Source organism: Elgaria multicarinata, chromosome 12 (genome assembly GCF_023053635.1).
Source record: "Elgaria multicarinata webbii isolate HBS135686 ecotype San Diego chromosome 12, rElgMul1.1.pri, whole genome shotgun sequence".
Taxonomy (NCBI): domain Eukaryota; kingdom Metazoa; phylum Chordata; class Lepidosauria; order Squamata; family Anguidae; genus Elgaria; species Elgaria multicarinata.
In genome coordinates, this window is record NC_086182.1 from 7,892,310 (window position 1) to 7,911,581 (window position 19,272).

At 49.9% G+C, this 19,272-nt stretch overlaps 1 protein-coding gene across 4 annotated transcripts in view; it reads left to right on the plus strand.

Moving 5' to 3' along the window:
• LOC134407234 (secreted frizzled-related protein 1) overlaps positions 1 to 19,272 on the plus strand; it is a 520,297-nt gene that overhangs the window by 153,394 nt on the left and 347,631 nt on the right. For all 4 annotated transcript variants that reach the window (XM_063138881.1, XM_063138882.1, XM_063138883.1 and 1 more), the window contains 11 exons: positions 1,146 to 1,244; positions 2,811 to 2,909; positions 5,100 to 5,297; positions 7,406 to 7,504; positions 7,615 to 7,713; positions 9,179 to 9,376; positions 14,233 to 14,331; positions 15,098 to 15,196; positions 16,539 to 16,637; positions 18,632 to 18,724; positions 18,807 to 18,879. In XM_063138881.1, coding sequence (XP_062994951.1) covers positions 1,146 to 1,244; positions 2,811 to 2,909; positions 5,100 to 5,297; positions 7,406 to 7,504; positions 7,615 to 7,713; positions 9,179 to 9,376; positions 14,233 to 14,331; positions 15,098 to 15,196; positions 16,539 to 16,637; positions 18,632 to 18,724; positions 18,807 to 18,879 — 1,255 coding nt within the window. The remainder of the gene's footprint in view (positions 1 to 1,145; positions 1,245 to 2,810; positions 2,910 to 5,099; positions 5,298 to 7,405; positions 7,505 to 7,614; positions 7,714 to 9,178; positions 9,377 to 14,232; positions 14,332 to 15,097; positions 15,197 to 16,538; positions 16,638 to 18,631; positions 18,725 to 18,806; positions 18,880 to 19,272) is intronic.

Here is a 19,272-nt window from a genome sequence, read left to right on the forward strand (position 1 = left end):
TGGCCAATGGTTAAGGATTGTGGGAGGTGTGGTCCAAGATCTCTGGAGAGCCACAGTTTTTCTACCCTGGGTCTGTTCAATCCAGTGTCCTGCTTCCTGCTGTGGCCAGCCAGATGCCTGTAGAAAGCCCGCCAGCAGGGCATGAAGGAAATAGCCCTTTCCCATTATTTAATCTGTCAGTATTCCAAGGTACACTGCCCCTGAACAAGGAGGCTCCATTTCGTTATCCAGCTAATACCCAACGCTAGACCTCCTTTTCCATGAATTTGTAGTGATCGTTCATTTGTTTCTAAACTAGGGGACAAGGGGCCCATGTTGAAGGGTGCATGGGATGACATACAGTTTCATAAACAAAAGCATCCACTAGCTATTACCCAACTTGAAGGTGTTTTTTGCTGCTCCCTGTTTTTTTCAATAACTCAACAGCACCAAAGGCATCTGAGATGATAAGCAATTGGGACCTTGATTCTCAGTCCCGCTGACGACTCAACAAAACCTTCAGTTTATCCATCCTCCCCAGCCTGATGCCTTCCAAGTGTGTTGAGATGCTGGCTGGAGCTGATGGGAGTTGAAGTCCAAGATATCTGGAGGACGCTGGGTTGGGAAAGGTTGGGCTACTGATTTTAAAGCTGGCAGCCCTAATTGTTTGGATTGTTATCCAAAGATGTTGGCTGGCTGGTGACAGTTTGAGGGGGCAAAGCCGAGTGTGCTTCTCAGGAGCTAACTCATAGAATCGTGGAATAGTGGAGTTGGAAGGGACCTATAAGGCCATCAAGTCCAACCTCTTGCTCATTTCAGGAATCCACCTCAAAGCATCCCTGACAGATGGCTGTCCAGCTGCCTCTTCAAGGCCTCCAGTGTGGGAGAGCCCACAACCTTCCTAGGCCATTGGTTCCATTGTCATACTGCTCTAACAGTCAGGAAGTTTTTCCTGATGTCCAGCTGGCTTCTGGCTTCCTGTAACTTGAGCCCATTGTTCGCTCACTCTCTGGGAGCTGTTTTCCTTTTGTAGCTTCTAGTCCAGCTGGGGCAGCTCCTCTTCTTCTCTGCTTCTGCTCAGCTTGGAGTCAGGAATCCATTTACAGCTGTACAGAAGCTATGGGTAGATCCACGGCATCCACTCATTCACTCTCTCTTGTCCACAGTCTGGCCTGACTCCTCTCCATGTGGCCTCGTTCATGGGGAACCTTCCCATCGTCAAAATCCTGCTGCAGCGTGGGGCATCCCCCAACGTTTCCAATGTGGTGAGCAGAGATGTGTAATGTCCCAACGTTTTGAAGCTATGGGGAGAAAACATTGGTTTTTTTCCCATTTTGAGGGTGGTGAGGAGGAAATTTGGTAAAAGTTTGAAATATATGCAATACTTACCATTTTATTAAAGCAAAACTTATTATACCATTTTCACATCATAAAATGCATCATTTATAACTTAGTTAACATATAAAATTGTACTATTTGAAATATACAAGAAATATACAGAGACATCCTGTAGATATTTGCTCAGTACTAAGCCCCACACTGTTTAATGGAGCTTACTCCTAGGTAAGCGCACATAGGATTGTGGCCTCAGTAGTATAAATGCCTTAATTTTTTTTTACAAACAAAATTGCTAATATACGTAATACTACAAAGAAGGCAGGGGGAAGAAGGAATTGCAAACTACTGTGCCCTAGGCTACCGAGGTACAAGAATCTCAGTTTGTTTTGCCATCTGAGACATAGGAAAAACTAAAAGCTGAAAAGAAAAACCACTAGATCAAATATCCCAGAAGAAGGCAAGCAGCTATTCACAAGAAAACGGCCTATTCATTCCTTTCATGAAGTTGGCAACACCCTTTAGGAGCTAAAAGGCATGTCAGATTTGAGTGTTGAATATGATTACATACAGTATACACAGGAAATCGTTTTCTAATGTTGTAAGACTGCAATCCAAAACACGGTTACTTGAGAGTCAGACATTGAATCCAATGGGACTTACATCTGAGTAGATACTAATAGAAACCAGGGACAGGGCCTTCTCAGTGGTAACCCCGGGCTGTGAAATGCTCTCCCCAGTGAGGTCTGTCTGGCACCAACATCATCTTTTTGGCGCAAAGCATTTGACAGCATATGAAAGAATGTTTTATTTTATTTTATTATCAGATCCTGGTAGTTTTATTGCCAATAATTTTTAACTTGTTTTTAAACTGTTTTAAATTTTTGAATGTGAAAGTTTTTAGATTATGTTTGATCATGCTGTGTTACACCCAGCGAGCTTTAGCTATTGGGTAGTAGAGAAATGTAATAAATGAATGAAGCATGTCACTCATTCCAAACTAGCAAATATTTCATAGGAATCTGTTTCCATGTTCCCCTGTTTCAAATGTCCAATTTTTCCTATTGGAAAAATGTGGGGGGAGAGGCCTGGGGGTGGGGTGGGGAAATAGGTGTGTGTGTGTGTGTGTGTGTGTGTGTGTGTTTCTTTCAAACTTTTTGAGTTTTTCCAGGCCTTCACATCTCTAGTAATGGGTGGAGGTGAAGAGGAAGTACACCCTGTTTTCTAAGTTGTGTCATGGAAATGTAACATGACAGTAAGATAGTTCCAGACAGCCTTTATCCTTATGTGCTAATTTTCTATGGTCAATGAGATTTTTATGTGGGGAAAACACATACACACAGCCTCCACCCATGAGTCAGGCCTTTACTTGTTTTTCTGGGTGGAAGAGTCTCACGTCTACTGTATTCTGCTGGAAATTGATGGGATGGTCTCAGAACAGGATCTTTATCAACTGCTGATTTTGTTTTACTTCTTTCCCATATATAATGACACAGAAAGTGGAGACACCGCTACATATGGCAGCACGGGCTGGGCACACAGAGGTGGCTAAGTACCTGCTCCAGAACAAGGCCAAAGTCAACGCCAAGGCAAAGGTGGGTGCTACGACACAGGCTCTGAACAACAGACCTTACCACTACCACCACTTCTTATGGGGCGATACAGGCTCTGAACACCAGACCCGGCCGAGGCTACTCCCTGCTCAAGCCAAGCACCACCGCTTGATACGCCTGAGGCAAGGGATAAAGCCCACCTTCCTCCAAACTATGTGGAGAAAGGGGTTTAAAATGGAGAATGGATTTTGATATATATAATAATGTGCTGTGAGTTATATCTGCTTAGGTGAATGATTGTCAGAGTGGGTGCTGAATGTGTAAACTTAAGATGATAAATGCCAAACAGACACGTGGGATTTTTGTGGTAGTTTTAAAAACAAAACAATCAAAATTTATTTTTAAAAGTTCATAAGCTTTGTTTCAAATAACAACATTTAAAAACCTTTTTGAAACCTTCCATACAATCCGGTCACTCATTCACATTCGCGCTTTCCTTTTTCTCACACAATCACTCTTGAACTTTCTTTATTATCAGTATTGATTAATATGCTTCCACTACGTGCACACCACACTCTAAAGACACCACTCACTACACCGACTCTCAAATTTCCCAGAACTTAAATACCATAAATACAGAGAGCACTACAGACTCTAAGAGGACCCAACAAGTCTCCCTGAAAAGCTTTCCTGAAAGGAACAAGAACAAGAACAAGAACTCCCAATCCCCTCAGTCCTTCCCTTATATATCGCTCCCCCCCCTCCCAAGACATTCTAACTCCGCCCACTCAGGCCAACATTCTAAAAACCACAGACTTACAAACTGCAGACATACATTTGGAATTGACTTGTGGGGTGTAACGCCACAGTGGGTACTGGCTGGTCTTCGTGAGCTAGCAGGATTAGGGATTTCGGATGAATCTGGTTCGGGGCTGGGGGCTGCGTTGTTGTTTCTTTGCCAGCTCGCCCCCCTGGACACCAGCTCGCAGATCCCTGAGCTGGCTTGACTTGGCATTTGCCAAAATGGGGAAACTCACCTTTTCCCGCTGAATTGTGAGTGTGTGCACGAAAATCCTAATTTGCACAAATTCACGGCTGGGAACATTTCAGAGAAATCACAATTACTGCAAATTCATGGCCATCCATAGCGCAATTTGTGCAAAATTGCAGACGTAAATAGCCGGGCAACGCTGGGGTCAGGCAAATGGCAAGAGTCCCGCAAGCAGAGCCTGAACAGGACTTGGGGCAGTTCACCCATCCCTAAGCAAGAGCCCAACTCAGACTCTTGTCTCTGTAGGTGGCCTGTGCTTTCTAGTGTAGATGTGTCCTACGTTCCCAGAATCTAGTATCCAAAACGGAATCCGGCATTCGCGTCATCTCATCTTTATTTTTCAAGTAAACACTGAAAGCCAAGGTTCTATCCCTCATGTTTGCCAAGAGAAAAACCAGAAACCTGCAGGCAGGGATATTTTTTTTCTGGTGGGAGGCAACTCCGTTGTTGTGGGATAGGTGCAGACAATACATGTAAACTCGCTTCGTTTGACCCAGTTATTTTGTGTGCAGCAGCTGGAGATGTAAGCTGGCCCTAAAGGGGAAATTGACGCAAATATTCCACCTGCGTCCTCCCAGGGAGGCCTGCCTATGTGCTGCGATTTCATGGAAATGCAGAAACGGATATGGGGGGCTGAATTTGGCATTCTGAAAACTCCCCATTTCATTTCCACAGAACGAATTTCCAGCACTTTGGCTATGCAGACAGGATAGCTGGGTGATAACTGGCCGAAATCTGACAAGGATTCCCGGAAGCAGGGGGCTTCACTGCTACACACAGCTCCTTCCCCTTCCTCATGACAAACAGGAGAATCAATGCAGAGTCACACCGTGTGTGGAAAGCTTGCCACAGCTTAACCCGGCCTTCCCCAACCTGAGGCCCTCTGGATATTTTGGATTACACCCCCTGGGATTCCTGACCATTGGCCATGTTAGCAAGGGCTGATGGGAGTTGGCGTCCAAAATATCTGGAGGGTGGAAGGTTGAGGAAGGCTGGCTTAGCCTGTGAGTTGCATCGGGACAGTGACATGATCCCTGCACTGCGTGTGCCTTTGGACTGAGCCCCGCAGCCTCCTTTGCGGTGGTAAAGAAGACCTGTGCCATTCAGGCGGGTTCCTTGCTCAAGTGAGAGCTCGCGGCAAAGAGCACTGGGCTAAAAGAGTCTCCCTTTCCCCGTTGCAGGATGATCAGACGCCCCTGCACTGTGCGGCCCGCCTTGGCCACTGCACCATGGTGAAGCTCCTCCTAGAAGGCGGTGCTGACCCCAACCTGTCCACGACAGCCGGGCACACGCCCCTGCACATCACAGCGCGTGAAGGCCACCTGGACTGCGCCTGCGCTCTCCTGGACAAGGAGGCGTCACAGACCGCCATGACCAAGGTAGGGGAAAGGGGACACTGGGTTGCGCTCCTCTCGGCTGTCCTGCCCTCGCTCTCTCCCTCGCCCAGGGCTGGCCTTAAACTGTGAGGTCCTGTAGCATCCTTTGGCCGCTGAGGGTCCCTTCCTGGGTCTTTCCAAGAGCGGTCTGGAGATGGAGTTCTTACAGCACATGGCCCCGGGACAGGATGATTGGGGGATTCAACAACTCTTAAAGAGATACAGTGACCCTGTTCAGATGACACGCTAAGCCACAGTGGCGAAGCATTTTCAGCTAAACGTTATGGCTTCCAGTGTCGTGTGAACCATGGCTTAGCGTGTTGTGTGAACCATTCCTAACCATGGTGGCTGCATAGCCACGGTTTAAACATGCTCACTACCCATTTGCTGCAAAGGGGTTAGGGGCCTAACCATGGCTTAGCGTGTTGTCTGAACAGGCCCGGTGTAGTTGTAAGGAGAGCTGAAGGCAGCATTGTTGCCTGGCGTGGTGGCATATTCATTTCTCCCCCTGCTGCCCCATGTTTTCATAGAATCATAGAATCATAGAATAGCAGAGTTGGAAGGGGCCTACAAGGCCATCGAGTCCAACCCCCTGCTCAATGCAGGAATCCACCCTAAAGCATCCCCGACAGATGCTTGTCCAGCTGCCTCTTGAAGGCCTCTAGTGTGGGAGAGCCCACAACCTCCCTAGGTAGCTGATTCCACCGTCGCACTGCTCTAACAGTCAGGAAGTTTTTCCCCATGTCCAGCCGGAATCTGGCTTCCTTTAACTTGAGCCCGTTATTCCATGTCCTGATTGCTTTCCCATCCCTTGCTCAGCTTGCGATGCACTCACAGAATTCTGCATCCCAAACCCTTTGCATGTATACAGAAGGTCCCAGTTTCAATCCCAGCCATCTCCCATTAAGACTAAGGAAGACCTTTTTTTTGAAACCCTGGGGAGCCACTATTGGTCAGCGCAGTGCACAAGGCTGAGCTAGATGGACCGATGGGCTGACTTGGTAGAAAGCAGCTTCCTTTGTGGATGTGTTTGAAGCCACCTTGAACACTTCAGATGCGGCAGGGCAAACGTGCTTTAAAATAAATAAGCTACATAGATTCTAAAGATCCTCAACCTTCTTTGAAAGCAGTTCAGTGTTTTTTATCTGCGGAGGGAACTGAGCAAACAGCAATATCAGTAGTGAAAGGGAGTGGCAGTCCCTCCAGCAGAGGATGGGAATAAGAATCTCTCACTTTTGAAGGGTTTTGCTTCTAAACTGTGAGACCTGAAGACGGAGACAACAGTAATACCCCACCCCACTGACAGCAGTGCCTTTTATTTTACCTCCTTCAACTCTCTCAGCATATCTACAACAGGGATGGATGAATCCGTCAATGTTGTTTCCTTTCAGTTTCTCAATTTCCCAGCCTTACATTTGTTTTGTCCAGTTCCCACAATGCTGTTGGGCTTTTTTCTTTTTTCTTTTTAGCCCACACAAAAGTTCGTACACAATTTTGTGTGCTCACCGCAGACTGAGATTCAACACCCTTGCTGTAAACATTTTGAATTCGACAAGTTGCTGCTTAATATGATTGCCTTCAAATTCATAATAAGTATTAAGTGTTGTGTGGTTTTGGTTTTTTACAATATATCCCTCCAAATTGAATAACAAGGGTCCATCTCACCCATTGCTCTTTCTCCAACAATACCTTGCTAGATGCTTCTGTGAAATGCACAAAAGCTTTCCCCTGTTTTTTGTCCTAGGCCTCTGCTACTTCGAGGTACACTGTCTCTGGCCCTGGGGGGTCCACTAACAGCAATTGATAACCCTCTCCCCCTCCATGAACTTGCTTACCTCTTTTTAAAAGCCATCCATGTCCATGGCTGTGGCAGCATCTTGTGGTAGTGAATGCTTCCCACTGATCCACTTTGTTAATCGACCTACTTTTGGGAGAGAAACCCTGTTTTCCCCCCATTTTTGTTTCAACTTTCAACATCCTCCCTCTCTCCTGCCAGTCAGGTGCTGTGGGGACGGTTCAGGGAACGGGCAGAGAAGTCTGGATAGGTGCTTTAAAGACCTTCCCTGGCCCTGATCCCTGCTCTCCCACTGATGCTCCCTGTTTCTCCCCAGAAAGGATTTACCCCTCTGCACGTTGCTTCCAAATATGGGAAAGTGGACGTGGCCGAGGTGCTGCTGGACCGCAACGCCCAGCCCAACGCAGCAGGGAAGGTGCGTATGTCCCCCTCTCGAGGAGGTAGCAGGCCGAGGTGCGGGGGTGGTGGCGGCGGTGCTGCGGTCCTGCTGGCTGAAGCGCCTCTCTTGTGCCTCCCTCTCTGCAGAACGGCCTCACACCCCTCCACGTCGCCGTACACCACAACAACTTGGACGTCGTCAAAGTGCTGCTGCCCAAGGGGGCCTCCCCGCACAGCGTGGCCTGGGTAAGGTGCAGCTGGCACCCATAGCACACTTCTGGTGACGATTTAGGGGTTTGGAAGGGGAGGGGGGAATGTGGCTGGGCCCTCTCTTGCCTCAACCCATCAGCACGGAGCAGTCTCATAACGGGAGTCTGAGGGCTGCGGTGAGCTGGGATTCCTCAGTGCAGGCAGAGAAAGATCTTCTAGTGCAAAGGCGGGCAACTTTTGTGGGTACAGGGGCCAGGTTTACCAGTGGAATTTGGGAGTGCTGCAGAATAGTGGTGATTTTCCTTTCAAACGAGGTGCCCCAGGAAGTGTCCAGGAGCACAAATCCACCTTGATTAAAGGGAAATTGCAGCTTTTTCATCACCGCCGCCGTGGCAGCAAATTCAGCAGCGGAAGTGGGGAGCAGCAGCAGGACGTGCAGAAACGGCAGAGGGGAGGCCCACGTGTGGCCTGCGTGTTGCACACTTCCACTATAGGGAAACTGTGCCCATCTCATGAACGCCATAAATGATGGATGAGATACGCAGACCAGCCGTGGACTGAGGCTGACATGGCTCTGGGCTGAAAGGCTGTTAGGCGTGGCTGCATCAGGGTCCTTCAAGCCCCGGTGTCAGGAGCTCAGAGCCAAGGGAGGAGAAGGCTGTCAGTGGCAACTCCAGTACTCGAGGCAATAAGCCTGTGCACACCAGTTGCTGGGGAACATTGGCGGGAAAGTGCTGTTGCACCCTGTCCTGCTTGTTCATCCCTGGGCAATGGCTGGTTGGCCCCTGTGTGAACAGAGTGCTGGGCTAGATGGACCCTTGGTCTGATCCAGCATGGCATGTTCTTATGTTCCTGATGGCTATGTGCTACCTCTGGTAACAGAGGCAGTAAGTTGGTGGGGAACATGGGTAGGAGGGTGCTGTTGCATGTGTCCTGCTTGTGGGTTTCCCATAGGAAGCCAGTTGGCCACTGTGTGAACAGAGTGTTGGACTAGGTGGACCCTCAAATCCAGCAGGGCTCTTCTGATGTTCTGAAGCTCTTAAGGGCTGGGAAGGTTGGACACTCGGTTGGACGCGCCTTTCGGTGGGAAAAGTTGCGGGTGCTTGGAGGTCAGGGCAAAGGGGTGCAGTGCTGGAGCCAGGGCTGCCATCCTGATGCTTGCAAAGTCCAGCCAGATAAAGGAGGCTGGACAAGCTAGGCACTGACTGGGGGACTGGCGTAGACGGCAGTAACTTGCAGGAAGTTGGAAAGTGGGAAGAGACACCGCCTGCGAGTCCAGAGGGGTGGCCAGTGGCTTGTCCCGGCAACGTGGCCCAGGCGGAAGGAATGCAGGGCGCTACAGAGCAAGCAAGGGGGGCAAGGGTTGGCTCGCCTGGGGCCTGGGGGGGTTCTGGCTTGAAGTGCCGGCAGGTCACTCGAGGCAAGGAGTGGGAAAGCGGTCCATGCCCGTTACTTGCCTCATGGGACTCGCCTGGAGCTGATGGGGGTCTCTCTCCCGCAGAACGGATACACCCCCCTGCACATCGCCGCCAGGCAGAACCAAATGGAGGTGGCCAGCAGCCTGCTGCAGTACGGCGCTTCCGCCAACGCCGAGTCCACGCAAGGAGTGACCCCGCTGCACCTGGCGGCCCAGGAGGGCCACACGGAGATGGTGGCGCTGCTCCTCTCCAAGCAGGCGAACGGCGACTTTGGCAACAAGGTGAGCAGCCCTCCTCCTCCTCCTCCTTTGCGTACACAGAATTGTGGTCAAACTGTCCCACATGCATTTCAGGGTGGGGGGAGGAGGAGAGCGAGCCCGACGTCTTGAAAAGACAAGGCGATAGGAGCCTCCCAACCTCTCCCAATCAGTATGAGTCAAGAAGCAGCTTTGTTCCACTACTTCATGGAGAATAAGTGCACTAGCGCAGCCTTCCTCAACCTGCAGCGCTCCAGATGTGTTGGACTGCACCTCCCAGAATGCCCCAGCCAGCTGGCTGGGGCATTCTGGGAGTTGTAGTCCAACACATCTGGAGCGCCGCAGGTTGAGGAAGGCTGTGACTAGCGGCTATTAGCCATGGAAACAAAGGGTGTGATCCAATGCATGTTTAGACAGGAAAAATGTCCTACAATGCTATGCATGTTTAGACAAAGTCCTACGACTTCAGACAGAAATAAAGTCTACAATCCGATGCATGTTTAGGCAGGAAAGAAGTCCTGCAACTTTTTAGACAGAAGAAAAGTCCTATAACCCGATGCATGTTTAGACAGAAAAAAAGCCTTACAACTTTTTAAACGGAAAGACCTAAAATCCTATGCATGTTCAGAAAGGGGAAAAAAAGTCCTACAACTTTTTAGACAGAAGAAAAGTCCTACAATCAGATGCAGAAATAAGTACTGGCTGACTGGGAAAGGCTGGGAGTGGTGAGACTTTTTTTCTGTTTAAATATGCATAGAGTTGTGCCCTAAATTGAGCTTCCATGTTCAGGTGCAGTGTACACTCCATATAGCAGATGCCTGGGATGACCAACAAGAGGAGGTTTAGTCACAGGAAGTGACTTCATACCGAGTCAGATCATTGGCCCATCTGCCTCAGCGTCATCTGCACTGACTGGTAGTGACTCCCTGGGGTCTTTTTTTCTCAGCCCTACCTAGAGGTGCCAGGGATCGAACTTGGGACCTTCGACAGGCAAACCTGGTACTCTGCCTCTAAAGTACATCCTTTCCTTAATCTTGGAATTAAAATTAATGCTCTTCTTCTGAGTATCTTGCTGGCTGCTGTTGGACCCAAGATGCTGGGTTAGTCTGAGCTTTGGTCTGCTCCAGCAGGCCTCTCTTGTGGTGTAGTCACCACTAGCACAGGACTGTACCGTTCTCAGCACCCAGTTCTTCTTTCCACCAAGGGCCACTAGGGGGCATCAGTGTTGCTCTGTAAACCACCACATGACAGGTAGAGCCTCATTTGGACGTCTGCAAGGCCTCTTTTCCGTCTCTACATCTCGGGGCTCTGAACACGCCAACATGGAGGGGCTGTTCGCACACAGGGCCGGGCAAAGCTGGTCATAGGCCCAGGCCAGATGGGAAATGTAGGCCCCATTTCAAACTGCTCATTAAGTATTTTTTTTTAATCAGTTCTAAATACGTATGAACTAGAACGATTTATAAAAAAAGGCAACGGCAAGCACTTTTATTCAAGATGTATATAAGGCATCACTTCTTCACATTCAGAAATGCTTTACGTGCTTTTCTTTGGGCAAATTCATCAACAACGACAGAAAAATCAAGCAGCTTTGCCCAGGGGGACTCGGAGTCGGCCCCCTCAGAATCGTAGGCCCATGCCATACACCCCACCCCCCCCACCCCCAGCCCTGTTTGCACATAACGGCCGGCCATCACATACAAGTGTATTGCTGCAGCGGGAGTATTTTGTGGACCAGAGACCACTTTACCACTGCACACCTCTCTTGGTGTGAAATCCCATGCGGCAATGAATTGGTACCGCAAGTGGACGAGATTGAATACCGTGTCTGTCACCGATCCCGGATTATTTCGTAGCTCTTCCCTTCACCTGTAAATCATTTTTTGTTTGCATGTTATACCAACCTGTGACCTGCCGTGATGGTGATGGTGATGATGATGATACATTTGTATAATGAGCCAGAGTGGTGTAGTGGTTAGAGAATTGGGCTGGGACTCGGGAGATCCAGGTTCTAGTCCCCACTTGGCCATGAAGCTCACTGGGTGTTGCAAACGAACACATCTGAAAGGAAGGCCAGGCCAGGCTGCAGCTTCGTGGCAGAAGACCTGCTTTGCGTGCCGATGGTCCCTGGTTCAGTCCCCGCCATCTCTGGTTAGAAGGGTCGTGCCACCGAAAACGGGCAAGATGTTCTTCTGCAAGAGACCCATGAGAGCTGCTGCCAGTCAGAGTGGGCAACACTGGCCCAGATGGACAAAGAGCCTGACTTGGTGGTGAGGTGGCGTCCTCTGCACAATTGGCAGTGGAAGCTGGTGGCTCCGATGTCAGTGGGGCGGTGAATCCATTCTGGGTTTCAATCAGAACCAGCCAGAACTCTACAGGAAGGTGCCCCACATCTTGGATAGCTCCTTTATAGTTCTGACTGAAACCCGGAGTGGATTCACCACCCCACTGACATCGGAGCCACCATCCTGGGGAGTTAGCAACAGGAAAGGGACCTTTCCTCCATGTCCTGCTCAGGACTTTCCGCAGGCCACGTCTTGGCCATTGCCTGGTCCAGCAGCAGTGCCGTCGTCGTGGCGTTCTGTGCTCCAGGATTTAGCACACAGACCCGCCTCCATCCTATCTCCTCCCACCCTTTGTAGTCCCTGCTTCATTTTCGAAAGATCTAAACTGAGGAAGCGGCAGCTGGTGTTGATCCATTCCTGACACCCCCTTGCAGGGACATTTTTCTTTGCTTACTAACGGCAGGCAGCAAGCTGGAGCACGCCGCGTGGTTCGAAACAGCCCTCAAAATACATTCTCGGGGACACGTTTTCCCAAACAGCGATCCCACCAGCCATCTGCTGCTGCAGCGGTGGCAAGGCCTGCAGCGCCGTCTGGGGAGCGTTTGGGGGGGGGGGTCGTGGCTGATGGCACAGAGGGACCTGGAGCGGTGCCACTCCGTGCCTTTCATCAGAGCTCTTGCCTGGCCCTAGGCGGTGCTGGAGTTCAAGTCGGGCCATCTCTGGGGGTTTTTTTTGCAGGGGGGGGGCATTGGCAAGGCAGCCCAATGAACCTCCCCCACGATCTCTCTTCTCACTGCCACTGTCACCAGCTGCTGATGCTGCTTCTCCTCCTCTTCTTCACCGCCATTGCTTCCACCTGCTTGCTTGCCAGGCAGTGAGCCTGGGTTGAGTTGGGTTCTAGTTCTGCCAGGTCCAAGTCATTGATCAAGTTCTTTTGGTTGTCAAGATGAAACAAGCCGCTTGTGCAAAAAGATGGCCGTTTATCGATGGGAAATGGAATGCAGAATGTATACATGCAAAGAAAGTTCGCGCCTCTTTCCAGCTGATCAAGTTCTCATAGCTGGGTGTCTGTTGGGGGGGGGGGGCCACGATAGACGGAAGCCGTCCCTTTGAGCCCAAGCGCAATTTCCAGAGCCTTGGAAAGCCTCTGCTGAGGTGATTGGAGCAGACAGACCCTTCCCTCAAGGGCTCTGGGAGTGCACCATGGCAGGGACCAGGCCTAGGGGTGCCGGTGGACCCGGCTTCACTCAGACGGGTGCAATATGTCCAGCCCTGACAGCTGAGTACTCTGCTTTTGCTGTATCAAGCTAAGGGCTGCGTGAAGCCGGGTCCGTCCATCCACTAGCCTCAAATCAAGGGTTGCTGTGGCGATACCCACCATTCTGTCCCTTAGGTATGTTTGGGTTTGTATGTCTAGCGAGTGCGGAATGCTTGACTGAGTGGGTGTGGCTAGTGATGCGGTGAGAGAGGGGGAGGGAGGGGTATAAATAGGTTGGCTGAGGGGATTGTGAGTTCGTTTTAGATTGCTTTTAGTCTGGCTTGTGCTTCATGAGAGTGTTTGGTGTGTGAGGAGTGAGGCGAGATAGGATGTTAAGGGACTTGGGATTGTTGTTTTAAATATAAAAATAAGCAGGTTTGATCCAAATTGAAATACCAAAGATCTGTTAAATGTCAATAAACTTTATTTTGTGTTCTGTGTCAGCTTGAATTTATTACCTTCTATATTATGCAGTGCAAAAACGTCTAACAATCCACCTGCAGTTCAGTACCTCAGTAATAGAACCTATTTTCCAAAACCCGTTACCTTGTTCCCTCACATATAGGGGAAAGGTTGTGTTGTTTTTACCCTTTCCTCAGGCTTTTCAAGAGGTGGTGCTTGGCTTGAGAAGGGCGTGCTAGGCAAGGCCTTCTGGGTGCCGTCGCAGTTGCCTTGTCAGCTTCTGGCTCTAGCCAGGTTTCCTGTTTTAGGGGCACCAGATGCAAGTGAGACCAGAGGTCTGGTGCCTTTAATATTTGTGCAGAAGGGGGCGTTTCGCTTCGGCTCGTGCCGCTTTGCCCCCTCTCTGGATGGTGACAAGCTGCACCTGTTGAAATCCCCTCTTTGGGGTAAGAGCCCCCCCCTGTTCCCCTTGGCAGCTTGCCAGGCTGTTACTCATCCCTTTGGAGGCCAAAGTCGCCCCTGGCTGAGCAGGGTGGGATGGGGGTTGCAGCTTGTCGGAACTGCTGCTAATCCCACCCCCCCATTCTCTCAGCAGGCCTCTGAGCGAGTGGGGCTGACCCACATTTGCTTGGGGCTTATGCTGGGTCACTTTGGAACTGACCTGTGTTTAGGGGAATCCGAGAACAAGAGCCCCAGTGCCTTCAGCGAGGGCTTGCAAGGCAGACAGCCTGGAGGCATACAGCGATGATGGAAAAGCTTCACCGGCAGAATTTCTGCCTCTCTGAGCCAGCTGTTATCATCCCAGAGCTCCTGTTCGTTAAAAAGGTGGCAGTCTTTGACCCCACGCCCACCCTGCAAGCAGTAGCTCCCAGTGCCCTCGCCCCTCCATACCTGGTTACCTCTTGGTTTAACTTGGGTCTCGTTCTTCTTTCTAGAGTGGCCTCACCCCCCTCCACCTGGTGGCTCAGGAGGGACACGTTCAAGTGGCGGACGTCCTCCTGAGGCACGGAGTCCGTGTGGATGCGACGACGCGGGTGAGTCCTCTTGCGGTGCCTGCTCTTCCTCCTTCGGCCTTCGAGCGCTGGTCTCCCAACGGCAGGCCCTCAGGGCCGCCTGTGTTACGCAGCGCTCAGAAAACCTTTATTATTGGGCTGTATTATTTATGTAGGTCAGTTTAGGGAGTGGGAGGAGGGACCGCTTGGCTTGGTGGTTTTCTGTCCCTTCCTGCTCTTGTTATTGTATCATCCTGATAGGATTATGGCTCTGTGGGCTCATTACCTTTTGAGGCATGTTTTGAAGGCAGGGGGATGTCCGCAGAGTCCTACCCTTGAAATCGTGGGTGTCAGCTTAGCACCAGAATTAGGAACAAGGCCAATTTCCCAAGGACAGCGGTAGGCTTGGTTTACACATAACAACAACCCAGAGTATGGGTTCAATATGGGTTATTGCTGAATTGTCCGTTGTTGAATTGTGATTTATCATTACATGCAAACCCTGCACTATGGTTTAACTATGGGTTGTTAACCATGAACAACCCAGAAAGAGAACCCAAGGATTTTTGTTGGGTTGTGTTACATCATCAGTAGTTCCTGTGGTCTTTCCTGCGGTTGAGAAGGGAGAGTTAGCAACCCCCAAACCCATGCCCCTAAGAATTCCCTGAAGGTCCTGGGCTGGTGCTGGGGTGGGGGTGGCTGAAGTGGAAGCCTGCGTGAGGAAATGCATGAATGGGCCCCGGTGCATCCAGCGCCAGCAGCCCTGAGTATAACGTGAGACCCCGTCCCCTTTATATCTGCCTTACAGATGGGTTATACACCGTTGCATGTGGCCTGTCATTATGGGAACGTCAAGCTGGTGAAGTTTCTCCTGCAGCACCAAGCGGACGTCAATTCTAAGACCAAGGTATGAAGCACCCTCTAATTATGCAAGTTTTGATTGAAAACAACAACAACAACTATTCAGCTTGATTGATTTGCCAGGACTGTTAAGCAGCATATTACAGCACCCACTGAAGGAAGACAAGATCATCTGGACGAGGGGTCCCCTCACCCAGCACATCCCACAGTGCTCCTGCCCCATTGCACACAAATGTCTGAGGGCTCTTCTGACAGGCGGTTGCTCTCTAGGATTTCAGGCAGAGGGTTCCCTCCACCCCCGCTTTACCCAATCTTTTTAACTGGAGGTGGCAGGCAGAGGGGTAGGCAACCTGGAACCTCCAAATGACTTGGCCTCCAGCTTTTCTAGGAGCCAACCAAGAGGCGGCCTTGGCTCTGGCCCTGCCAGGCTGTTCCACAGATGGGGCTACCACCGCCAAGGCCCTCTGCCTGGGACTGACCAACCTAACAGCTCTCGCTGGTGGACCTCCGAAGCCCATTTTAAGGTAGTTTAAGGTGCAGGCTGCCTTCTAGATAGCTGGGTCCCAAACCGTTTAGGGAAGGGATGGGCACTTGTGGCCCTCCAGACGTTTTGTCCCAATTCATGGTGGTGAAGCCGCAGAAAGCGAAGGCCGAAAAAAGGAGAACCAGTGGGGATGCCAAAAAAAGCCAGAGGCAAAGGGGTGGAACCAAGCATAGAGTTTATTGTAAAATCCAATGCGTTTCAAACCCTAAGGGTCCTTCCTCAGGGTAATGTAAGAAAGAATATATATATAATCATACATGTATGTATAATATTTGCGAAGTCTCATGGGCATCATTATTAATCACAGTAGTTTTGCCAGTGTACAAAAGCATATTAAAATTATAGTGATTAAAAGTAAAAAACATATATAAAAAAATTATATATATATATATATATATATACACACACACACACACACACACACACATACATATACATACCTTATCACATATATGAACGTAAACATACTCACTCGATAAACGCAAGATATAACTTCCATTTCCTACCCACAGTCTCCTATGCTTTGCTAACTCCAAGGCAGGACGCCGGGTATTTGAACACACATTAAGTAAGTAACTCCCATCTCCCCTCACCATTGGCTATGCTGGCCAGGGCTGATGGGAGATGTAGGCCAAAATATCCGAAGAACCAGAAGACCCCCACCCAAGGTTGAGGGCTTGAAAGGCTAATACCAGCGCGTTGAATTGTGCCCAGAAATGAACGGCCAGACGCATAACAGCGATAATATGTGCGGAATGCTTAGCTCCTGCAAGCACTCACTACGATCTGAAGGCCATCCTGGTGCTTCCTGACTTACTATTGGCTATGTTTCTTTCCCTTGCAGCTAGGATACACCCCTCTACACCAAGCGGCTCAGCAAGGCCACACCGACATTGTCACCCTCTTACTCAAGCACGGGGCCTCCCCCAACGAAGTCAGTTCGGTAAGTGCGGCATCCCGAGACACCTGGGCATCCAGGCAGCTCCACCACGTCCTGCTTGGCTCACCTCTTCTCACCACTCCCACGCTTGTGGTCCGTTCCTTGCTGGGCCTGTGTGTGTGTGGGTGCAAACCCGTTTCATTTCCCAACGCTTGTGAACCAACACTGCTGAAGAACATGGCATTTGAGCAGACGTCAGGTGAAACGGACATTCTGCCTGCGGCGTTAAGGCGTGTGACAGCCCAGTCATACGTGGACACCATCTCTCGATGTGGCGGTCATTGAGTGATGCACGTGGTCGTGTACACCAGCCCAGCGAAATAGGGGGAAATGGATGTGACAGTCCTCACCTTAGTTTTAAATGCAGGCCTGGCTTCGCTGCCGTCTTCATGTCCTGGATAAGATTTCCAGTTGCGGGAGGCTGGGCTTCGGTGCCCTGGATAGGGCCCTTGCTGTTTCCCTTTGAATGGAGTCCCCAACCTTTTTGGAATTTTGAGAAAACGTTGGGGGGTGTTCTCACAAAATGGCTGCCGTTCATTAATCAAAAGGGCTTGCCCATTCATTAATGGCTGCTGTGGTGGGCATGGCCCATCAAAGGACGCTCATTTCCCAGGAGGCAAACTGGTGAGACTAGAAGAAAAATAACTTAAGTAGAAGGCAGAAGTGGGGTCTGAGCTCCAAAATATGGAACTACTTTTCTGAATCCAAATAAAGATGTTGCTCAGTGCCGGCCCGAGGTTTTTGAGGGCCTTTGACAAGGGACCCTCCATGGCCTCCGCCTCTCATTGAGTCTGCCTTCTCACTGCTGTCACTGTCTGCTCTCGCTCCTCCTCCTCTTCCTCCTCATGGCTCCCACTTGCTTGCTTGGCAGGCGCAGAGCCAGGGAGCAAGGAGGCCGCAGCCTCTCCTGCTCCTCCTCATTTATTTATTATTTATTTAAAACATTTATATCCCGCCCTGTATCATTAAGATCTCAGAGCGGCGTACAGATAAAAGCATACAGTATAAAACAATAAATATGCACAGTTAAAAACAGATTAAACCATGATCCAAGTTAAAACAATATATAATTTAAAAGCAGTTAAAACAATGTGCCAGCAAGTTTAAGTTTGAGCAAACTCAGGCTCCCAGCATAGAACCATCTCACACACCCCCAGCTGCAGCATCTTTTTGGGACTGGGAGCTTAAGAGGCAGGCTTCTTTGGGGGTGTTGTGTGTTTTAAACTTTTTTTTCTTTTTTTTTTACATTTCTTTTTCCATGTTTTAAAATGTATGTTTTAAACTTTGTAATACCACCTTGAGGCCCAGTATTAGGCAAAAGGTGGAATTCAAATAAATATAATAATAATATAATAATATTTAACCATCAAAGGCTTTGTTAAAAGCCATGTTTTTACTTGGCGTCGAAATGCAATCGATGTTGGCGCCAATCGGGCCTCCAAGGGGAGGGCATTCCACAGCCGGGGGGGCCACCACAGAGAAGGCCCTCTCCCTTGTCCCATCATAGCGTATATGTTGCATTGGTGGGATGCGGAGATGTGTCCCACCACCGTTTTCTGGGCCAGAGCGAGAGGCAGGCACGAAGAAGAGCAACTCTGGGTTGCTCTTTTCAATGGGCCCCCACTGGGACATGGGGTCTCGGCGGATGCCCAATCATGCCTACCCCTGTTGGTGCTGAAGTGCAGCTATTCATTTGCAGCCTCCCAGATATATATATATTTATATCTCAAAAGAAATCAGGAGGATCAGGGAGCCTGATGGTTGCCAAGGGATGTGTCTGTGGGCCCCCTGTTGGAAACCCCCCTAAACTGGAATCAATTATGCAAATTATGCAGATTTGCGTGATCCACGCTGGCTGCCAAACTCCGTTCCTCAGTGCAAAATGTGGAATGCTTGGGTGCAGATTTAAAAAAACATTTAAAGGCTGGAGTTACGCTGAACCCTGGCCTGAGGCTTGAATAAAGTCCGCTAAGTCGCTCCTCTGTTTCTCCCTGCAGAACGGTGCCACCCCTCTAGCCATTGCCAAGCGACTGGGCTACATTTCGGTCACGGATGTCCTGAAAATTGTCACCGATGAGACCAGCGTCCTGGTGAGTGCCGCAGCCAAGCCTGCCCAAGGGTGCCGGTGTAGCCCTGAGGCTCCGCTCACATCTGATCTGTTCCCTCTTGCAGTCATTCAACGACAAACACCGCATGAGTTTCCCGGAGACGGTGGATGAGATCCTGGACGTTTCTGAGGATGAAGGTCAGTTCCAGGGGGGCTCAGCTTTCCATACTCTGGGAACTGGATTGGGAAGGGGGGGGATCATGGGAAGACATAAAGGGGGACCGTCTCACCCTATCAGAAAGCCCTCAAGCTGTGTTGCAAGTTAATATTTACAGATCTTTTCCATTTTAGTCAGCCGCATTGGATGCTTTTTGTAGAAAAGTGGGGTAAAAGTAATAAACTGAAAACGAACGTTCCCAAACCTTTCTTTCCCTGCTTGATAATGGACCCCCTTCTCTCCCCTGCCTTGCTCGTTTCCCCCCCGCCCGCCCCCCCCCCAACCTCCAGTAGTACTGCTACGACAAACATTTTTTGAGCCTTCATGAATGACTTGGCAAGACGTCAGTCCCTGTGTCTCCACTTTCCTTTGTA